Genomic DNA, 18,354 nt, shown 5'->3' with positions numbered 1-18,354 from the left:
CCCTGTCCTATTGTTTCTCTTATTCTTTTATTTTTCTTATATGTACCCATTTCATGTATTCACAACTATGTATACATTTATACTTATTATCTTGTAAACAATTGGCAAATCAAATAAATAAATAAATAAATAAATAAACATTTCTGTTGTTAAGCGAGACACTAAAGTGAATTTTGAGTTTTGAGGCCCACTTTCTTGCCACAGCTGTTAAGCAAATGGCTGCAGTTGATGAGTTAGTAACCTGGTTGTTGATTAGTTTCCACCCGGTTGCTTCTGGACCCTAAGAAACATCACCTCTCCCTCCTTTCCCTTGTTTCCCCCTTTCCTTTCCTTTCCTTCCTTCCACCCTTCCCTTCTTCCCTTCCTTCTTCTTCCTTCCTTCCTTCCTTCCTTCCTTCCTTCCTTCCTTCCTTCCTTCCTTCCTTCCTTCCTTCCTTCTCCTTCATCATCTCACTGAAAGAGGCTTCTTAGTTTTTTAAAAAAAATCGGCCTTCCTTCATCTGTTTCCTTGGCAACCAGCTGGAGGAAGGTGCTGGGTGGAGTGGGGGGAAGGAGTGGAAACTGAGGGTTATGGAAAGAGCCCCCAGCAAACTTCTGAAAACTTTATGGGCCAGCCTTTCCCAGGCCATCTTCTCCCGGGGTTGCCCCCATTCAGGCGCCCTTTGAAAAAAAAAGACAATAGGGGCCTTGGAGGGGTCGACCACCACTGAGCATCTTCCAAAGGCAGGGGGTGGGGGGTGGGGGGACGAGGGACGAGGGGTTTCCCAGCTTCATACTGAAGGTGAGAGTCTACCAAAGTTGGATCGTTTGTTATTTCCAATTCGTGCGCCCAAGCGTCTAAGTAAAAAGGGGGGCAAACTATTTAAAACGCCTCTTTTCTGGAGTTGGAGAAAGCGGGAATTCATTTCACCTTCTGGCCCTTGAGCTCTGAATTTGGACCGAAATTTCAGATCCCAGAAGGACATGGAAAGAGGGCGGTGGAAGGATGTGGATCAACCTGCCTGCCTTCCTGCCCTCCTTCCTCTCCTCTCCTCTCCTCTCCCTCCTTTCCTTCTTTCCTTTCCTTCCTTTCCTTCATTCCCTTCCTTCCACTCTTACCTCTCTCTCCTTTCCTTTTTTCCTTTCCTTCCTTCCGTCCTTCCCTCTCTCTCTTTCTTTTTTTCCTTTCCTTTCCTTCCTCTCCTCTCCCTCCTTTCCTTCTTTCCTTTCCTTCCTTCAATCCTCCCCCTCTTTCCTTTTCTTTTTCCTTTCCTTCCTTCAATCCTCCTTTCCTTCCTTTCCTTCCTTCCCTTCCTTCCATCCTTACCTCTCCCTCCCTTCCTTTTTTCCTTTCCTTCCTTCAATCCTCCTTTCCTTCCTTTCCTTCATTCCACTCTTCCCTTCCTTCTCCTCCATCATTCCTCCCTCCCTCCCCCCTTCCTCTCTCTTTTCTTCCCTCCCTTTCTCCCCTTTTCCTCCCACCTCTTCCAGAGCCATTTGACTCCTAAAATCCGTAAAAGCTGCAACAGGTTTCCCAATCCAGAAACAAACACCTGGAGAATCTCCCACCCCTAGGTGTAAGACCACACCTAGAGCACTGCATCCAGTTTTGTTCACCACACTATAAAAAAGATGTTGAGACTCTAGAAAAAGTGCAGAGAAGAGCAACCAGGATGATGAGGGGACCGGAGATTAAAACACATGATGGGCGGTTGCAGGAACTGGGCCTGGCTAGTCTAGAGAAGCGAAGGACCAGGGGAGACAGGATAGCGGTCTTCCAATATTTGAGGGGCTGCCCCAGAGAGGAGGAAGGGGGTCAAGCTGTTTTCCAAAGCACCCAAAGGCCAGACAAGGAGCGATTGATGGGAGACATTCAATTTAGGAATAAGGAGAAACTTTCTGACAGTGAGAACGATCAACCCATGGAACAGAGAAGCTGCCTTCAGAAGTTGTGGGAGCGCCATCACTTGAGACTTTCAAGAAGAGACTAGACTGACATTTGTCAGAAATGGTGTAGGGTCTCCCGCTTGGGCAGGTGGGGGGTTGGACTAGATGACCTACAAGGTCCCTTCCAACTCTGATTATCTGTTACCACCACCCCACCACCTCTTTACTCCCCCTTTTCTCTCTCTTGAGTTTTGAAGGCCAACCTGGATGAACCCCCCTGGAACATCCCCTCCCTGCCTGCTTGTGTGCCAGCAAGGAAGATTGATTCCCCTGCTTGCAAAAAAAAAAAAAAACGCCGCCCTCCCCGCCCCAGAGAAACGTCTGAATGCTACTGGCGGGTAGGAAAGGGGAGGGAGAAGAGTGGCCGCGGGCATCCCCCTCCAAAAAGCCGCGGGCCTCTTCCTTTCGCAAGGGAAGAGGCGCGTGTGCGAGGAAAACGAAAGTTAGAAGCTTCAGCGTGTCGCAGATCGCGCTTTTTCTCCAGGGTTGGACGGCAGCTGCTCGGATTGCAAACGAACTGCCATGGCCGAGGCGTCCGGTTTCCAGGTGACAGTAGGCTCTGGGGGGGGTGGTCTCTGGAGGAGGGGGAGAGGGTAGGTTAGCCCGGTTGGTCCCCAAGTCACCCAGGTAGGTGGTAGGTGGGCGATCGGTTCCGAGGCAGAAAGAGAGCAGGCTATTCAGCCTTTGAGTGCTGAACGCTTTCCTGCAGCTTGGGCGAGGGAAGCGGGGTGGGGTGGAGGGCAGAAGCTCCCCCCTCCACCTGCTTGGTCCCACCTGAGAGTTTTCCAAGTAGGAGGACGGAGCCAGAGGGAAGATGCTATAAGGGGAGGGGGCTGCCCCCTTGGAGAAAAGCTTGCAAAAGATCCATAAGCCACCCAGTTTCTTTCCTTCCTTTCCTTTTGCCACCCGTTTTTATTTTTCTTCCTTCCTGGTTCTGGGCTGGCTTCAGGTATGCCTCTGGGAGTGTGTGTGTGTGTGTGTGTGTGGTGGGGGGTGTATTCCAAGCACCTGGGCCGGTTTTGGAAGGAATCCCCGTCTCCCAGATCAGGCTGTACTGCCTCTCCCATGAACCCCAGCCAGCATAGGAGTTGGGGCCAGCAACAGTTGGAAAGCCAGGCTTCGCTTCTTTCGCTTCTTTCGTTTGAGGAGTTGTCAGCCGTGCTAGATAAACCTGGCAGGAAATAGGACAGAAGGAACTAATAATTCTACTTTGTCGTCAGGCTAAAATCTCGAAGGCCTGAAGAGATGGACTTCCTGCCACCATTTTTTGAAAGGACTTCCAAATTTTATTCCTCTCCCTTATGAGTCACTGTGTCCACTCATAAAACACACTTTGGAGGCCTCCTGTCTCTATTCTCAGATTATCTCTTCCCTTCCTCCCCTCCAGGTCATCCATAAGGTCCTCTACAGTACACCAGCTATTGAGAACTGAGTTAGAGACGTGTTCGTTGAATACTAGACTCTTGTTTCTCAACTTCAGCCTCTTGGAGATTAGTGGGCTCCAATTCCCAGAATTCCCCCCACCCCAAACAATCTGCTAGAGGGGAATCTGGGAGTTGAAGTCCACCGAGTAGCTGAGGTTGAGGAAAAAAACGGAGCTCATGGGTTGAAGATTTCCACTCCAGGACATCTGGCCATCCTCCAGATTTCAACTCCCAGAATTCTCAGCCAGGGCCAGGCTTGCTGGGGAATTCTGGGAATTCAAATCAAGCAATCTGGAAGCTGCTAAGATTGGCAAAGATTGGGTTTAGGATTTCTACGCAAAGGAGAATCAAGAGCGTTGGAAGGAAGACAGACAAGGAAACTAACCTCCACTTGTGTTGTTAGGTCCTCCTTGTGCCAAGTTTACAGTTGGCTTCCTCTTCTCTCATCCAAAACAGCAAAACCAAAATTATTGGACAGGAGGAGGGGTCTGAAAAATGGCCAAGTACTGTGCCACACCCAACTTTCTACATGTTCCTGCTAGCAGCATCTGACTTCCTGCTCGTATTTTATTCCTTTCCGGTTGCATCCATAGAACCATGTTCCTCTCGTGTCTTCTACTTCCACAGGAGATGAAAGAGGAGTTTCAGTTCCTCCTATGCGATAGTTGCCACGCAGAGGTCCTGAACCCCACACTCCTGCCCTGCCTTCACAATCTGTGCTCCCAGTGCCGTGAGGAAAACAAACCCATCGGGGTCTGTGTCATCTGTGGAACTCCGCACTCCCACTCTGCAGAGATCCCCCAAAATCCAGATAATGTGTTCTTTGCCAATCTCCAGTTCAAATTCAGTCTCTACCAGAAGGTCACTGGGAACCAACGCTTGGCTTGTGAAAACTGTGAGAATGAGGCAGAGTTTTGGTGTTCCACCTGCAAGGAGTTCCTTTGCACCTTGTGCTTTCGAAGCCACCAGAGATACCTGAAGAAAGAGAATCATGAAGCCAGATCGCTGAAGGACTTCCAGGCAGAATCTTACAGAGAGTTTTTCTCAACCGTCAGAAAAAACAACACCATGTTTTGTTCCAAGGTGGGGCACAACACCCAAATGTTAAGGTAGGTTGTCCATCTCTGCTTCATTCTCAAATGGAGAGAACCTGTTTTAAGCCACTGTGATGACTCAGGGTGTGGCACAAAGGCAACACAGTCAGAGAATAAGAATGAGTTCCTTTATTAGCTCCAACTTTGCCCCCAACGACCCGGTTATTTTCTGGTCTGGAGAAAAACTCTCCCAAGAGCCTGCACCAGCCTTTGGCTGCAGATATTCCAATCCAAATATTGTAAACTGAAAACTTTTAAACTATAAATTCAACAAGGCAAAATAATTAAACCCAGCAGAGCAAGATACGGAGTTGCAGAAATGAAGTAACAAGGCAGTAAATCAAACTAGTTGGGAGGATGCCAGGAACTCAGATTACCACAGCCAAACCCAAGATAAACTCAATGTTTGATCCCGACAACCCACCTGCCTCTCCTCTAAACATCATCCCCAGGTGTGCCTTGTGAAGGGAATCAGGGCCCTTTCCTCCCCCGTAAGCCATGCAACCCACGTTGCTCCCTTCTCTGTTTCCCCCCTGCATGAAGAGGAGGAGGTGGGCCTTGGTCTTCCTCCGAATTCCCTCTCCCTTGTTCTCCCTCTCCCCCTGCTCTGCCCAGCCCGACTTTGCCCTTCCCCAGTTTCCTCCACAACCAACGGAGCCACTCTCCTACTCCCTGTCAGCATGTTACACACTGCCTGGCTTTCCAGCCTGCCCAGAAGCTGATGATTTTCAAATCTGGGGCAAGAAGCAGTGAAGTTTGTTGTTCCAATAGACATCTGGATGAAGGCGTAGAGAAGTGTTGAACTAACTAGCTAAGATAGAACAAGACAAACGGGAAGACGAGAGGTGCCACCAGCTTTAATGAAATAAATACCAGTTGGGTTTCCAGGACACTCAGCATGTTTTGTAGAGGTATACGGTAATGTGTGACTATCCTCGAAGCACAGTTTCAGGAAATGAGATCTCATTCTTGAAGATGAGTCTCCAAATTTCTCATGGTGGAAGCACCTCACTTAGCTTGGACAGTCATGAATCTGGATATTTCTGTAGGGACAATTCTTCTAACTTTTTGGGGTATCTCTTGCTAGGTTTAACTAAGCCAATCTTTATTTGGCAAACTCAGGCAGAAAAAAATACCTCTCCGTGGGCTCCTTGGTGCTGTCTGAGCTCCAAGCTCAGAGAGTATCAAGGACCCCACAGTTCAAGCCTGAGCTAGAAATATTCTATCATTTATTCTATCTATCTATTGTGAAGAGGCTTCTCTTAATATTGATGGTTTATTTCTTCCATAGTTTTAATCATATAGGTTCTGTACTCAAAGCAACAGGACAATCATAAATCTGGATATTTAGGGACAATTGTTCGAGCCTTGTTGGATTTAACTAGGGCAATGAAGGCCTCTTTGAAGGCCTCAAAGAGATAGAGCCCTGAATCCCTTCTGTTCTCCCTCTGCTCCTCCTAAGAAGACGTTTCTCCCAGTCTTCAAAGGTAAACGGTGTATTTCCTCCATAGTTTTAATCTAGTAGTTTCAAATGTTACTCAACAGGTAAAGTTTTTGTCCTCCTTAATTGTGATTGTGACATACTTGAAAAAGATGCTCAGGGGTCTAACATGACTTGACCAGGTGCTAAAGACCCAGTTTGGAGGTCCATGAGGTGATCAGGGATGGACAGCAGCTCCAACCAGAAATCACAAGCTTTGCCTTTCTTGTTCCCCAGCCTCTACTGCAAGCAGTGTAATCAATCCATGTGTACTATTTGTGCCCTACTGGACGGCGAGCACATGGGTCAACATTGCGACATCAGCCAGGAAATCCAATGCAGGCAAGACGAATTGCAGAACATGAGCGCGGAGCTGAAGGAGAAGAAGAACGCCTACGACAAGTCCTTTAGCAGCCATGAGGAACTGGTGAGGAAGATGGTGCAGTTGAGGAATGAGACGCAAGAGCTGATCCAGCGGAAGATAGAGGAGATGATCCGGATGTTGCAAGAAAAGGGCGAAGGGTATTTAGCAGAAGTAGAGGCCCTTCATAACCACCAAGTCCAAGAAGTGGAGGAGAAGCTGCAGGAGATGGATGGAGTGCGCCAGAGAATCACATCCAGCCAGAGGATGGTGGAGAAGATGCATCTCTATGCTTCTGGCCAAGAGGTGTTGGAGATACATCCCTTCCTCAGACAGTCCATGATGGAGCTGAGAAGGAAGCAGCCACCTACAGCAGAGGGAATCAAAGTGAAAAACTTCGTAGAAACCAAGAGCCAGCTTCAAAATTTGCTCGAAAGAGTAACAAACAAGAAAGGTAAGGTTTTGCAAAGGTACGCAGGTGGTCTTCCATTTATAACGATTGGAATTTCTGTCACTAAGCAACACAGCTATTCAGCCAGTCATCAGGGACCCAATTTTAGGATGATTTCTACCAGAGGTGGTATTCAGCCGGTTCGCACCGGTTCTCACGTACCGGTGGCAGAAATTTTAGTAGCTCGGAGAAACAGCAAATACCACCTCTGGCTGGCTCCGGCCCCGCCCGCTCACTCACCCTGCCCCACCCAGTCCCTTCTCATTTCGCTCCCCGGCATAACACACTGGGTGGTTGCTCACTTGCGTTGACCACACAGTCTCGGGGGCTTATCTGCCTTCCCACGTGGTGCCTGCGGCCCAACTGAACGGCCCTGATCTGCCTGCCTGGGTAAGTAAGTCTGCGAATCATGGCCTAGCTAGCTGCTTCCTCCCCGCCCCCCCTTCCCCCATCTCCACCTTGCCTGTCTGCGAGTGATTCCCGAATCCCAAGTGCCTCCAGCTTGCCTGCCTTGCTTCGAACTGAATGAATTGTCTGAGCCAAGAAACGTGAAACTGGAGAAGACTGTAAGGCAGGGATGGGATTCAAAATTTTTAACAAACGGTTCTGTGGGCGTGGTTTAGGTGGTGGGCGTGGCTTGGTGGTCATGTGACTGGGTGGCCATGGCTTAGGTGGTCATGTTATTGGCTGGGCGTGGCCAACTCAATATCACTCACATCGAGGCACGCATCTCCTCGCCTGGCCTCTCATGATTGTGGGGATGCTGCAACAGTCATAAGTGTGAAAAAGGGTCATAAGTCACTTTTTTCAGGGCCATTGTAACTTTGAATGGTCACTCCACACAAGCAAAGTACAAGCAAAGGAGGGGGAAAAAACTCCAGAGACTTTCCTGAGACAGGAAGAGGCAGTTTCTGTAAGCAACACCAGAATGTTTCCTTCCTGCCTTCCTTACAGGATTAGGCCAGTAATTTCTTCTAACAACCGGTTTTCCGAACTGCTTAGAATGTTAACAACCGGTTCTAGAGAATAGGTGCGAACTGGTAGAATCCCATCCCTGCTGTAAGCTAATTACAGTATTGCAACAGCATCAGTTCTTAGGCTGCACCTAAACAGCCGAGATTCACATTACCAACCTTTTCCAAAACACCAAGGTTGCGAATGGGTTTACTTTCGCAGCTTTGTTTCACAACGGGAAAATTACTCCTGTGTCAGGGCTCCGGCAGTTACTCCCATTTAAATCCCACTTAAATCATGAGTGTTGAGCCGAACTTCCAAACTTAAAGAAGATTTATTAGGAGTAAACATGCCGGTGCTGCCTGGGTGTAGCCCACTCTGAGATACATCATTCCTTGTCACCCTTGACCCTGGTTTCGCCCCCACCCGCTGGATGTGTCATAATTCATATTCTCCAATGGGACACATCCCTAGCCAAGAGTCAACAATCATACTCTCCAGTTAGAATTTTGCGCGGCAGAAACTTCAGTCATCTAGAAACTATCTTTGAAAACATTTATGGAATGCAAGCTGCCCACTGCTCCCACCTCCCTTTCTTTTGGCAACTCTTAAAAAGCCATAGAAATATTTTATGAGTTGACATCCTGCTTAGAAGAGACTTGAAAGGTACGTCTGAACTCCTTTTGATGTCTCCTGGTCGTGGAATGGTTAGATCTCCCCAAGTTGAATTTGCAAGGATTAGTGGAGCCGCCGATGGGGCTATCTGCCAATGAAACTCAAACCCGGAGCAAAGCATTAGAGAGTAGAGAGACAGAGAGCCAATCGCCGGGAACCAAGAGGTAAGCAAAACATCCGCGCTGCTGCTCTCAGAGGATTAAGCTCTGCGCCTGGAATGTGCAGTTTCTCCTCAGTCCTTGGGGGACGAAGCGGGTGGGTGGGCGGGCGAGCACGTCAGGCACACCTGTGAGGAATTCTCTAGCTCAGGCTGGAATGTAAGAACTGATTGAAACTTTTCGGGGGCTCCAGGTCACTTCCCTGACATGAGCGTCGCCCCGCCGCCTCCTGCTTCGTCCCCTGTGGGCAATGGCTACCTCGCAGTGGCAAGCCGGGTCCTCACTACACCGGGACGTGTGCCGTCGCAGAGTTCTTCTCCTGAGAAAAATGCGCTCCAATCTCAGCAGCCTCCTGGAATACTACGTGAGTCCCTCTACTGCGCGCATTCCTCCGTGTGTGAATACGCGCAGAGAAAGATGTGTGTTTTAGGGCTGGGGTTCAGGTTTGGTAAGACCAGGGGTGGGCTGCTGCGGGTTCGCAGGGGTTCGGGAGAGCCCCTTAGCTAAGATTCTGTGGAGTTCGAACAACCCCAAAATCCTACTCCTGGCTGGTCCCGCCCATGCCGTCCTGCCCCTCCCAGAAGCCCCCACAAGGCCTGTTTTGGATGCAGGTAAGTGCAGGGTGTGTGCGGAGGCTTGGGGAGGTGGAAAAATGGACCCCCGGAAGTTCGAAAAGGCCGCAAATGCACCTGTTTCCAGAGAGCCTCAGGAGTCTGGGGAGGCCATTTTCACCCACTCGGAGGCTTGAGGAAAGCCTCCAGATTCTGGGGAGGGCAAAAACATCCCCCCACCACCACCATCGTGGTGGAGACCAACTAGGCTATGCCCACTATGGCCACTCCCGCTCAGTAACCGGGCAGAGAACCCTTTGCTAAAAATTTTGAAGTAAGACTCATAATTGGAGAGAAGAGAGACCCAAATTGCATTTATGGCTGTGGACCGCAGGATGTTGCTGCAAACTGCCATAAAATGGAGGTTGGTTTCCAAGCACCCAAATCACGATCACGTGAGTGTGGGAATGGGTGCGAAGGTCGTAACTGCAGGGACAGGTCCTAAGTCATATTTATTTTTCAGGCCCCTCGTGACTTTAAACCTTTATTAACGGAAGGGTGGCAAGTCGAGGATTTGTTCGTGTTGTTTCTATAATTTTAAAACTTTAGAGAGAGAATGGGGCAGTTTAAAAATACAAAATATAAATCAATAAATCGGTAAATAAATCAGTAAAAACATGGAGGCTAGTCCCAGTAGACCGATCTTACACAACCGGTTGTTTCCCAGAGGATCTGGAGTTACACCAGGTGCTAGTTTAATAATGGCGTTTTAAGAACCTAGACCAAGGCTCTTCAAACTTGGACAACTTTAAGACTGATAGACTTCAATTCCCAGAATTCATCAGCCAGCCACGCATGGAATTCTGGGAGTTGAAGTCCACAAGTCTTAAAGTTACCATGGTTGGAGATCCCTGGGCTAGAGTACTGGCATGGAACTTCTTTAATAATTAGGGCTGTATTTAATCTATTATTGCTCTTTCCAAGGTCCCAAACATGTAGCTTTCTGGAAGAGGTGGTATGGCCAGCAAAAACTGTAGAATTACATTTTTTTATGACTGCGTCTTTACTCTCTTGGCCTGTTTTCTAATCCTTTTGTTTGCTGCCTTCTTTAGAAGCTGTTCCAGCTAAACCCCAAACTCCAAAGCCTCAGAAGGTGAGATGGCTGGCATGGATATCCTATATATACAGACAGTATGTTGTATTACACCGCAGATGCGTTGCCCTGCAGCAGCTCAAAATCAGGAGCCCTTACCGAGGAATTTAAGGATTTAAGGAAAAGATTGGACAACCATTTGTCTGGAATGGTATTGTTGTGGTTAGCCAGCAGCAGGTGCAGGCAGCTGAGGAGAGCGAGGACTCAGATGAGGGGCCAGGGCCATTAGGGAGTGGACTGCTGCCTTCAGAGATTGTGGGGGCTGGCAGCAGCGATGAGGAGGTTCCCAAGGAGCCTGTGCCAAGCGCACGTGCACGAAGGATTGCTCATAGGAAAGAATAGCTACAACAGCACAGGCAACTCAGGAGTAAGGCTGCAAGGTAACGGCCCCTCCTTCAAGCAGATAAAAGCCAGCTGTGAATTGGACGTTCTTTGCAGGAAGCAAAGATGTTTTGAAACTCCACCTCGTGGACATTCCAGTATCCTGAGTTTGTATTTGAAGATTCTTATTTTGCAAATTATTTCTTGTCTGTTATCTTTTGGCAGTCTCGCACAGTTTGGCAAGGCTTGTGCTTATCACAGCTTAATATTTTGCAGAAGCACTAAAAGGTTTCTGTTCCCTTTGGATTGTGTTTGATTTGTTGGAAAAAAGGCATGGGTCAGAACAAATATTAAGAGGTCAAAGTTGGCCCTTAAAATGAAAATTCAGGTTTTGTACTAGATTGTGTAAATCCCTGTACAGGTAGTAACAATGACAGAACGATAGAATAACAGAACAACAAAATAACAGAGGTGGAAGGGACCTTGGAGGTCTTCTAGCCCAACTCATTGCACAGGCAGAAAACCCTATGTCATTTCAGACAAATGCTTGTCCAATCTCTTCTTGAAAACTTCCTGTAGACTTTGAATTATGACTACAATTGAGCCCAAAATGTACGGTGCTAAGTGAGACATTTTCTTAAGTGAGTTTCGATTCCATTTTACGACTTTTCTTGCCCCGTTTTGTTCAATGAATCACTGACATTGTTAAATGAGTAACAGTGTCATTAAGTGAATCGGGCTTCCCCCATTCACCTTGCAGGCCAGAAGGTCGCCAAAGGGGAATCACGCGACCCCTCGAACCCTGCAACCATCATAAATACATGCCAGTGGCCAAGCGTTTGAATTTTGGATCATGTGATTGTGAGATGCTGCAACGGTCACAAGTGTGAAAAATTGTCCTAAGCAGAGGTGGGATTCAGCCGGTTCGGCTGGGTTCGAGCGAACTGGATGTTAAATTTACATCTAATTCGCTGAACCAGTAGTTGAACCGACCGGCTGGCCCCGTCTCCCCCTCCCCGCCCCTCCTGGAGTCTCCATGTGGCCCATTTTGGATGCAGGTAAGAGGCTCTGGGAGACCCAAAAATGGGCTGAACTGGAAGTCCAGAAACAGGCCTTTTCCCGGCTTCCGGTTGCCCTCTGGAGTCTGGGGAGGCCTTTTTCGCTCTCCCAGAGGCCCGAGGGAAGCCTCCAGACTCTGGGGAAGGCGAAAAAAGGCCCTCCCGGAAATTCCAGAAGTCCCAGAAATGGGCCTGTTTCTGGCTTCCAGAGGGCCTCAGATCCTAGGGAGGCTGTTTTTCCTCCCAGAGGCCCGAGGAGCGCCTCCGGACTCTGGGAAGGCAAAAGGCCCTCCCGGAAATTCCAGAAGTCCAGAAATGGGCCTGTTTCTGGCTTCCAGAGGGCCTCAGATCCCAGGGAGGCTGTTTTTCCTCCCAGAGGCCCGAGGCGCCTCCGGACTCTGGGAAGGCGAAAAAGGCCCTCCCGGAAATTCCAGAAGTCCAGAAATGGGCCTGTTTCTGGCTTCCAGAGGGCCTCAGATCCTAGGGGAGGCTGTTTTTCCCTCCCAGAGGCCCGAGGAGCGCCTCCGGACTCTGGGGAAGGCGAAAAAAGGCCCTCCCGGAAATTCCAGAAGTCCAGAAATGGGCCTGTTTCTGGCTTCCAGAGGGCCTCCAGATCCCAGGGGAGGCTGTTTTTTCCCTCCCAGAGGCCCGAGGAAAGCCTCCGGACTCTGGGGAAGAGGAAAAACGGCCCTCCCGGAAATTCCAGAAGTCCAGAAATGGGCCTGTTTCTGGCTTCCAGAGGGCCTCCAGATCCTAGAGGAGGCTGTTTTTTCCCTCCCAGAGGCCCGAGGAAAGCCTCCGGATTCTGGGGAAGGCGAATAACGGCCCTCCCGGAAGTTCCAGAAGGCCACGCCCACCATAGCTACACCCACCCAGCAACTGGGCAGAGAACTGGTTGCTGGGATTTTTGAATCCCACCCCTGGTCCTAAGTCCCTTTTTTCAGTGCCATTGTAGCTTCAAACAGTCACTCAACGAATGGTTGTAACCGAAGGACTGTAGCCAAGATACGCCCCTTCTCACTTCTGAACTATCGTCATTACTTTTGTTTTCTGTTTTTTTTTCTTCTAGAATTTTTCTGGAAGTCCATCCTCCAAAAGGCAATACGTTGAAGAGACAACGAAAACCGAGGGCCACCTCAAAATGTTCAAAATGGAGCCGTTAAATGAGGAGGAATGGAATGATTCCACCTCGATGAGGAACGAACCAGGGACCAGTTATGGATCCACTGGAGTTTCTTACATCACAGGAAATCAGGAAGGCCTCAGGGAAACTCCGGATGATACTCTGATAGCTACTGACTATTCATCGGATCTAGGTAGCGTGACATTCAGAATGCCTCGTCTTGAAATTTCAAGAGAATTTCGATTCATGCATAAAACAGATTTTATTTTTGGAGGTGTATGAAGGGCAGTTTCTTTCTGGGTGAGGTTCATTCCATGGAAGGCCCTCATGAGCATAACGATGCCACAATATGATGATGGATGAAAAGGCCTTTTGATTATTATAGAGCAGGGGTCCCCAACCTTTTGGACCTCAGGGACCACCAAACTCAGAATGTTAAATCCCGCGGACCACTAATATGAATTTTGACTAACGGTGGCTTGCTGACGTTGGTGGGAAAGTCGGTTCCCTATTCCAGAGCTGCAGGAGTCACAGGAAAACTGGCCCTTTGGTCATCCCGGAGCAGCTGCTCCTCCACCTGGGTGCACCGGCCTTCCATGGACTGGAGGAGCTGCTCCGGGATGACCAAAGGGCCAGTTTTCCTGTTTTCCTGTGACTCCTGCAGCTCTGGAATATGGGACCAACTTTCCCACCAACGTCAGCAAGCCACCCCGGGGCGGATTTCCCTCCCCCACTGTTGGTCTTACCTTCCAGTTCCATCTCACATGACTCTACTCAAAGTAAGGTTTGCGCTCGGCCAAGGGTGGGGGCCAGCGGGTGGGCGGGCCTTGTGTCCCCGCGCAGCCTGAATTAATTGCTTTGGTCTCTGCAGACCACTAAAGTTTTCTCACAGACCACCAGTGGTCCCTAGCCCACAGGTTGGTGACCACTGATTTAAAGGAACAGTTAGTAAGGTCTTAACAAAATTGCAAGTAGCAGATTATTTGTGTCCCCGCCTTGTTATTTTTATACATCATTTGAGGTGGCAAACAGAATATTCCTTCCTCCGCCTATTTTTCCTTACAAAACAACCCCCTGTGAGGTGGGTTGGGCTGGAGAGTGAGTGACTAGCCCACAGTCACCCAGCTGGCTTTGATGCCTAAGGTGGAACTGGAACTCACACAGTGTCCTGGTTTCTAACTATAATGCAAGCTTGCATTGCCCTGAAGTAATTTTGAAAAAAAATGGAGGAAGGGTTAATTTGAAAAAAAAAATTGGCTAAAATGACTTTAATCCTTGTTCGATAGTCCTTCATAAAATGTCTCTGAGATCAAAATTGGGTCTGAAATTCTTTAGAGGAGAAATGGGCAACCAGTAGTCCATATATTTTAAGATGAACAATGGTAATATCCCTTGAAGCTGATTTCTTTTAAAAAAGCTGTATGATGTAGACCATCCTAAATTATTAACTTGAGAAATTGTACTTCAGTTTATTATCCTCAAATGCCCCTTATCACTTATCTTCATGGGAGTTCTAGTTTACTCATGGTTGCCAGAGAAATTGTGACATTTGAAGACTCTTAGCTGCTAAGTAAATGGAAGGAAAAAGAACAAAATAATTAGCAGATGGATAGACCAAATTACAGGACCAACATAGGCCCTGTTAGAAGGCCTAAAGGACTTCTGGAGAAGATCTATGTGGTCATTGCCCATAATGGTCGTTTTTTATGCTGACTTAATGGAACATTATCCAAGAAGTAGCTTTTGGTGACGCTCATTATGGCTATTCCTTAACGTCTGTCTTTACTTTGGCAGAAGAAGACTCTTCAATGAACATTTCTTCAGAAGAAGAATCCACTGATGATGATGATGATGATGATGAAATCGGGGTGAGTGTATAGTCACCTAGTTCCACAATGCCATCTCCTTGGCATTCTCTTCATAACACAAGTTTTGGCCAAGAAGACAATGATTTGTACACCAATAATTTTGAGGACATCTATCTATGCCACCTCAACAAATGGTTGACTGCATTGGCTGGGACAGCAATATCTCAGTTGACCCTGTCTAAAAGGGAGAAAACAGATTATTTGGCCCGTTTCACGTGATTTCTTGTCATCAAAGGAGGACCTTAAGTACAATTTATTTACTGCAATAACTCTGTTAGTTCTTAAAGTTGTTGGCCTTGACCATTGAGCTTCATGACTCAATTCTACTACTTTTTACCAAATACGTCTTGATTGAGGGGACAAGTCAACTAGTGCTGGATCTCCAGAGCATAACCTTGATTGTTCGTCTTCTTTGCAGGCCTCAAACCTTTCCCTGGACATCAACCCTATATCACCAGTTGGCCAGAAAAGCCCTATGAGATATCCGTTAGACAAACCTGAAAATGCCAGCTCCCAGTTCATATTCTTTCTCTTCAAGTCTCTACGTAAGTGGCCTCCAAGATATTTGTGACCATATGTATCCTGGGAGCAGTGATGGGATTCAAACATTTTTTACTACCTGTTCTGTGGCCATGGCTTGGTGGGCATGGTATGGCTTGGTGGGCGTGGCAAGGGAATGATACTGCAAAATTCCCATTCCCTCCTCAGCCCACTAACCTGCTTTCCAGCTCCATTCTCCTGTGCAGGGCAACCAAAGAAGACCCAGCCGATCAGCTGGGACTCAGGAGGCAGAGAATAGATAGGGGCAGGGGCAGTCAGAGGTGGTATTGGCCCGTTCTCCGAACTACTCAAAATTTCCTCTACCGATTCTCCAGAACTGGTCAGAACCTGCTGAATATCATCTCTGCCTGGGAGCCAAGGGTGGTCATCTTGCCTGAAGTAGGTCAACTCAACCTTCTGTTTCCTAGAATGACCTGAAACAACAAAGCATAAGTGACACTATCACCTCTGAGAGGAGTAGCACTAAGGCCCACAGCCTTGCAAGGGTGCAAGTATTCACAGGAGTCTCCATCATTCTATCTTCTTCAATGTGGAGGAACGCTCATGATACATGTTGGGTTTCAAAGGTTGATCACAATGAGAGGTGGTATTCTGCCAGTTCTGACGGGTTCTGGAGAACCGGTAGCGGAAATTTTGAGTAGTTCAGAGAACCAGCCACTCCCACCTCTGACTGGCCCCACCTCCATCTATTCTCTGCCTCCCATTGAGTCCCAGCTGATCGGCTGGGTCTCCTTTGGTTGTCCTGCACAGGAGAACGGAGCTGGAAAGCAGGTCAGTGGGGTGGGGAGGGAAGGGGGATTTTGCAGTATCCTTCCCAAGCCACGGCCACCAAGCCACGCTCACCAAGCCACACCCACAGAACCGGTAGTAAAAAAATTTGAATCCCATCGCTGATCACAATCCTTTTAATTTAGCACCTAAGAAAGAGAATTCAGTATTATTTGCTCTTTTGGCATGTATCTTTCTTCCTACCTGCTCCCTAGTACAAGTAGTCCTTGACTTAAGACCACAAATGAGCCCAGAATTTAGGTAGCTTAGTGAGAAATTTGTTGACTGAGTTTTGGTCCCCGTTTTACAACTTTTCTTGCAACCATTTCAGACAAATGGTTGTACAATCTCTTCTTCCAGAAGTCTTTGACTTATGACCATAACTGAGCCCAACATTTCTGCTGCTAAATGAGACTGCTGTTAAGCGAGTCTTGCCCCATTTTATGACCTTTCAAGCCACAGTGGTTAAGTGAATCACTGCGGTTGTCAGCTTAGTCACGCGGTTGTTAAGTGAATCTGGATTCCTCATTGACATTGCTTGCAAAAGGGGATCAAATGACCCTGGGACACTGCTGGCGTCACAAATGTGAGTCACTTGCCAAGCATCTGAATGTAAATCACGTGACCCTGGGGATCACGTGACCATTGTAACTTCAAACAGTCACTCAATGAACCGAATGATGAATGAATGAATGAAATGAGTGAAGTTGTTGTGGTTAGCCGGCAACAGGTACGGACGGCTGAGGACCATGAGGGAGTGGGCTGCTGCCTTCAGAGATTGTGGGGGGCTGGCAGCAGCGATGAGGAGGTTCCCGAGGAGCCTGTGCCAAGTGCACGTGCACGAAGGATTGCTCGCAGGAAAGAGCAGCTGCAGCAGCAAAGGCGACTCGGGAGTAAAGCCGCAAGGTAATGCAGATAAAAGCCAGCTGTGAATCAGACGTTCTTTGCAGGAAGCAAAAACGTTTTGAAACTCCAGCCTCGTGGACATTGCAGTATCTTAAGTTGGTATTTGAAGACTCTTGTGTTGTAAAATATTTCTCATCTGTTGTTCTTGGCAGCCTTGCAGAGTTTTGGCGAGGCTTGTGCTTATCAAACTTAGTTTGCAGCAGCCTTTTTACCGGGCATTCATAAGACTCATTAAAAGGTTTCTCTTCCCTTTGGTTTGCTTTTGTTTTATTGAAAAAGGGTTTGGGTCACAACAGGAGTTGAGGACTTCCTTTATTCTTATTTTCATTGAGAAACATGTTCAGGTCCATCACTTTCATTCCTCAACCTGGACCAATGATGTCTCTCTTTTCATTGCAGCAGGAAATAGCCTTCATTTGGTCGTCCTCGGAGACAAAGACACCGTTTTCAACGTCATGATTTCTTACCAGGAAAATTCAAGAGAAAGAGTCAGTGTGTTTGGCTTGGATGAGCTCCTCCAGTATCTCAGCATCCTCCAGGTGCCCATTTTGGTGGGATACAAACTGTGGTCCATGGACATCCCTGCTCTGCTTAATGCCCTTCAGGAAATCAACAAAGAACAACAGTTTGAAGGGTCCATCTTAGGTTTCTTGGATGTTTTGCCCCTCATCAGAGAAAAAATCCCAGACATCTCTAAAAATACACTGAAGAATGTAGACAAGAGGTATCTGTGTGGAACGTTGGACCACACCAACATGAGCAACTGTGTCAGATATCTGATGGAGCTCTGTACCAGGTATGAAATTAACAAGGAGTTCTTGAGATTACAACTAATTCCTTGTTCCAGCTTAAGATGTTACTCCTCTCTTCAACCTCTCCTGCGGGAGAGAGTCCTCTCCATGCCCTCGGTGCAGACTTTGGCCTTGCACAACATCTCCCTTGACACACTGCAGTGTACCTATCTAAGCGACCCCGAGGAAGGGCTGAAGAAGCTGTGCAGGCGTTTGAACGCCAACCTGAGGATCGGGGAGAAAAAAATCCAACGGTTGAGTAAGATCCGTACCTATTTCCAACACCTCCCATCGTCCTCTCAAGGTTCTTCACTTCCAGAGATTCCTTAAGGGACACTCTTAGTTGCTATGGGGTTAAAATGACCCTTCTGGGAATGAAACCACACAGCACTGGGTGCTATGCCTGGTCAAAGTGACATTTCATGACAATATTTTTTTTAAAATAATTTTTTTAATCTTATTTTTATTACAAACATCTTTTCTTCCATTTGACGACGTGTCATCTTACAACTGTCTTATGAAATACAATTAGTAGTTACAATCTTATTCATTATAGTGGTACTGTTCTTTACTCTTATCTTAATATATACTTAATATCTCTGTCCCTTTACTCTTTTTCTTGTTTGCTTCTATTAGAGAATCTACTATATTTCAACATTCTTAATTGATCCATTAACTATGTCTAGTTTTCATATTTTTTCTCTAGCCATTAATAAAATAATATTCAGTTT

At 47.5% G+C, this 18,354-nt stretch overlaps 1 protein-coding gene across 2 annotated transcripts in view; it reads left to right on the top strand.

Moving 5' to 3' along the window:
• LOC113423236 (protein PML-like) overlaps positions 1 to 18,354 on the top strand; it is an 18,451-nt gene extending 97 nt beyond the window's left edge. The window contains exons 2-9 of one of the 2 annotated variants that reach the window (XM_087972500.1): positions 2,411 to 2,472; positions 3,978 to 4,459; positions 6,162 to 6,739; positions 10,187 to 10,227; positions 12,676 to 12,922; positions 14,524 to 14,597; positions 15,016 to 15,142; positions 17,232 to 18,354. In XM_087972500.1, the coding sequence (XP_087828626.1) occupies positions 2,449 to 2,472; positions 3,978 to 4,459; positions 6,162 to 6,739; positions 10,187 to 10,227; positions 12,676 to 12,922; positions 14,524 to 14,597; positions 15,016 to 15,142; positions 17,232 to 17,953 (2,295 nt within the window). In that variant the 5' untranslated portion in view covers positions 2,411 to 2,448 and the 3' untranslated portion in view covers positions 17,954 to 18,354. Of the gene's footprint in view, positions 1 to 2,330; positions 2,473 to 3,977; positions 4,460 to 6,161; positions 6,740 to 10,186; positions 10,228 to 12,675; positions 12,923 to 14,523; positions 14,598 to 15,015; positions 15,143 to 17,231 lie in introns of those variants that run through there. The other variant, XM_087972501.1, reaches the window with a different exon arrangement.

This window comes from Notechis scutatus, chromosome 11 (assembly GCF_049901735.1).
Source record: "Notechis scutatus isolate UNSWTSFEM ecotype Mainland chromosome 11, rNotScu1.2, whole genome shotgun sequence".
In the NCBI taxonomy this organism is placed as follows: Eukaryota; Metazoa; Chordata; class Lepidosauria; order Squamata; family Elapidae; genus Notechis; species Notechis scutatus.
The sequence above is the reverse complement of the archived record's forward strand: the minus strand, read 5'-3'. Positions and strand labels throughout refer to the sequence as shown.